At 39.3% G+C, this 3,937-nt stretch overlaps 1 protein-coding gene and 1 pseudogene across 1 annotated transcript; one reads left to right on the forward strand and one right to left on the reverse strand.

Moving 5' to 3' along the window:
* The first annotated feature begins 86 nt into the window (after positions 1 to 86).
* Positions 87 to 2,395, forward strand: LOC101294338. Its single transcript, XM_004293122.1, has 3 exons — positions 87 to 486; positions 1,117 to 1,397; positions 1,523 to 2,395. Exons 1-3 carry the CDS (start codon positions 87 to 89, stop codon positions 2,393 to 2,395), a joined length of 1,554 nt encoding a protein of 517 aa, XP_004293170.1.
* Positions 2,396 to 2,821: 426 nt separating this feature from the next.
* LOC101294633 overlaps positions 2,822 to 3,937 on the reverse strand; it is an 11,150-nt pseudogene continuing 10,034 nt past the window's right edge.

Below are 3,937 nucleotides of genomic sequence, written 5' to 3' on the forward strand. Positions count from 1 at the left end.
ACGAGAGAGANAGAGAGANAGNGAGAGAGAGAGAGAGAGAGAGACTTGCGTCTCCGTCAATGTCTTCTCCCTCAAAGAGTCCAACTATGGAGCCTCCTGTTCAACAAAGTCATCCGCATCCCAAGGCTTCGAATTCTGTTACCGAAGCTACTGCTGACAGTGGTAGCCCTAGTCCTAAGCCACTGCAAAAAAATCCACATGAAGCAGCAGCTCGTACTCATCATCATGTTGCCCATAATAATGGTGCCTCATCGGTTGATCATCATCGCTTCTCCGATGAGGAAGAGGAGCTGAACAACTTTAACAACAATCAGAAGAAGCAGCAGGATGCTTTTCTTAGCAGCTTTCCAGCTGGATATAGGTTCAACCCTCGTGATGAAGAACTTGTGCGGTATTACCTGCAGAAAAAGATCATGGACGAGCCATTGCCTCCCAACAAGATTATGGAAGTTAATCTCTACCGCTACAATCCTGAGACGCTTGCTGGTAAACCCTAACCCTAATCCATGAGATATGTTATGAACAAGTTTCAGGAAAGTCTCTAGCTTTTGTTATATATATATGAACTTTAGATCGATGATGCTATTAAACATTACTTGCGTAGTGGAACACGACTTGTTACTTCTTAGTTCTTACAATTGAATTTATATATATACCAGCATATGAGCAGGTTCATCGATCAGTTCCAGAATTTTTCATAACAATTTCACTATATTAATTTTAAACAAGCATGCTGAAAATTGTTGTCATTGTGTTTTGGATCATTGCTTCTGTGTACACCTTCTAGGCCTATGTGATATATAATCAGAATGTATATAAGTTTTCTTTTCAATCAAATTTTAGATGTGATAATGTACTAGCTGTTGGCTGTCTTCCTTTAGTTTTGTTTAATTTTCTTCCGTTAAGGGTTTAGATGCTATGCTCATCTCATAATCATTTGTCATGATAGACTCTTTTCCTTTTTACAGGATTTTCCATATATGATATAGATATGGCATACTTTATGATTATTTTTCTAGTGTATTGTTGTGCTATAGCCTTGTTAGCTGCCTAACCTAAGAATCTTTCAATACACTCTCATTTATACTTTAACTATCTGCTCTGCTCTTTTAACAGGCAAATATGATACTTATGGAGAAAAAGAATGGTACTTCTTTACTCCAAGAGACCGTAAGTATCGCAATGGTCAACGACCAAATAGGGCAGCTGGCGATGGTTATTGGAAGGCTACAGGAGCAGACAAATCAATAAAGTCTGGTAATATAGAGGTTGGTTTTAGAAAAGCTCTCGTTTTCTACAGAGGCAAACCTCCAAAGGGAAAAAAGACCAATTGGATCATGCATGAGTACCGAGTCCCTGATTCACGTACTGCCAAAAGGACTGGAAATGACATGAGGGTATGTATGAGTTTCATATTGCCTTCTTTTTTATTACATAATATATTAAGCCTTTGTTTTAATTACTCTTTAGTAATACTTCATATGTGTTCCTTACAAATTTTTTACTTATGGTTGTTGTGCAGTTGGATAACTGGGTGCTCTGTAGAATTTATAAGAAAGCTAATAACAAGAACAAAATCCAGACTCGAAATCATGCAGTAGATCCTGGTGAAGAACATATCTCTATGTCAATAACAGATGACACGGAGATGGAGATGAACGGTCAAGTTGATGACACTCAAACAACGGAGTCTGAAGAAGAATACACACACACCATTGCTCATCCACCATTGGAGTTTGACGGGGCATATCCTACTTTTGCATATCATTATACATCTTACCCGGGGGTTGCTGCACTTGACAATAACATGCTTCAACCGGTCGTTATGAGTTATAAGGATGGTTATGCAAACATATTTCCTTCGCTACAGACTAGTGGATCTTCTTCAGCACTGCAATGTCTTGATCAAAACGGTAAAGTGCCAATCTCCCATCATAAGCTGCATCCAGTTGATATCACATCAAAATCCATAGTATGTAAAGAAGAAGCATCAGATCAAATGTATGGCGTGCAATTTCCAAACCAAAAGTTTATGCAATCTATTGAGGGCATCACATCAAATTCAACGGTATGCACCGACGAGGCATGTTCTGATCAACAATATGGTATGCAATTTCCGAGTCAAGAATATATTGTGCATTCACTTGATGGTAGAGCACAAACAAAAACACATTCTTGTGGAAAGAGCGTTCGACCAGGTGATGCAGTTGATTTTGGACCTCCATCAGTGCCTTATCTTGATCAAACGAGCATTCAACAAAAAATTGGTAAGCCTTTGTTATTACCATCATCTGATGGTCTGCAATATATCATAGAAGAATCAAATGATGAACATGATAATCTCTTCTTTGATTGTCCACACTTTACGTATTCAGAACCTTTTCCGTGGCCATGACCCCAAGTGCTACGTACAATCAAGCCAAGTTTAGGTAAAAGCATTTCAAATGAGTTGATTGAAACAACCAAATTGGTTGGTTTGGTATTTTGTTTTTCAGGTTTTTAGGCTAGTGATCGAATAACAATGTTTTGTGGCTTTTGTTGGTGGAAATATGTTAACCAACATAGTTGTGTATGGTTTTCCTAATCACTAAACAGTTATCTTTTGGCATGGGTGGAATATATGAAGTATCTTATTTTTCTTTAACATTTTCCAATTAATTTAGTATGAAGCTGCTATGAACTTTTGACATGCTTGCATTCATTGGTCTTGGATACGAGTCATTGGCATGCTGAAAAATACATGGTTTTGTTTTATTGAGAATGGTAAAACAGGTTCGTTATATATTTGCCATTGTTGAACAAACAAAGAAACAAATCGATGTTAGTGAGCATCCAATTGCTTCTCAATAAAGTCCTTCAGCACCTCAACTAATAAAGACCACTCCTTCAGCTGAGGAAAACAGTAAAAACCATGAAATGCTTTCGGGTACTCCACCATGTAAACTTCTTTTCCAGCTTTCTTCAACCCCTCGCAGTATCTCTTTTGCCCGTCTTTTAATAGATCAAACCCTCCAATGAAAACGATCGTCGCCGGAAAGTTCAACCCTAGAACATCATCTGATCGGGGCCCGAATACATTCACCACAGAGTGATCTCGGTCCTCCCCGACCGGCAAAAACGCCTTCCAGTACCAGTCAGTTATTTCCAGAGAGAGTATCAAAGCCTTGTTGTTAAGCTTGGTTTCTGATTCAGTCCTCTCTTCCCCGCCAAAAAACGGTTGTATCCCTATGATGCCAATCAATTTTATCCTAGAAAACTCGTGCTTACCCGCCATGACAGCCAGGTGGTGAGCCATGTTGCCGCCGGCGCTGTCTCCGGCAAGGAAACACTTGCTAAGGTCAGCGTTACTCGAAAAGCCCTCGAAATTTGATGTATCGACAAACTTCATAACGTCAAAACAGTCTTCGAACGCAGCCGGGTAGCGATGCTCAGGCGCAAGCCGTTAGCCGGTAGTTGACGGAGATGACGACGGCTCGGAGGTTCAGGGAGAGGCGTTTGCAGATGCCTTCGAAGAAGGTTGAGTTGGCTGAGAAGAAGACGAAACCCCCGCCATGGAAGTATATTATCACTGGGAGTCTGGTGGTGGTGTTAGAATGGACTTAGCATTATAAGTCCTAAGATATAACAACTTCTATAGAATAACAGAATGAACATTGTGAGATTATTAATTGTATTATCATGATATGTTTATCTAAATGAAATGGTTAGATAAACAATGAAATACATTTGAATTATCTTGTATAACAAGATAATAGAGATAGGCTAATATTGTGGTATTTGTGTGGAACTCAAACTTTTTTATGGTTAAGAGTTTGAGCTATCCAAAATGCAGTATAAAAGGGGTCCCTGTGCACACTCAAACATACGCCAAAAACTTGTCTCTCTCCATCAGAGCTTTGGTACTTGAGTGCTGCGCAGAAGATCTCTTTTGGAAGCT

The sequence above is a fragment of the Fragaria vesca genome, linkage group LG2 (genome assembly GCF_000184155.1).
Source record: "Fragaria vesca subsp. vesca linkage group LG2, FraVesHawaii_1.0, whole genome shotgun sequence".
NCBI classification, from domain to species: domain Eukaryota; kingdom Viridiplantae; phylum Streptophyta; class Magnoliopsida; order Rosales; family Rosaceae; genus Fragaria; species Fragaria vesca.

Excerpts from the sequence above, each read along its gene's own strand:
- LOC101294338 (XM_004293122.1), top strand. The coding sequence starts at position 87 with ATGGAGCCTCCTGTTCAACAAAGTCATCCGCATCCCAAGGCTTCGAAT. Across the intron at positions 487-1,116 it reads CAATCCTGAGACGCTTGCTG|GCAAATATGATACTTATGGA; the intron begins GTAAACCCTAAC and ends CTCTTTTAACAG. Across the intron at positions 1,398-1,522 it reads GGACTGGAAATGACATGAGG|TTGGATAACTGGGTGCTCTG; the intron begins GTATGTATGAGT and ends GTTGTTGTGCAG.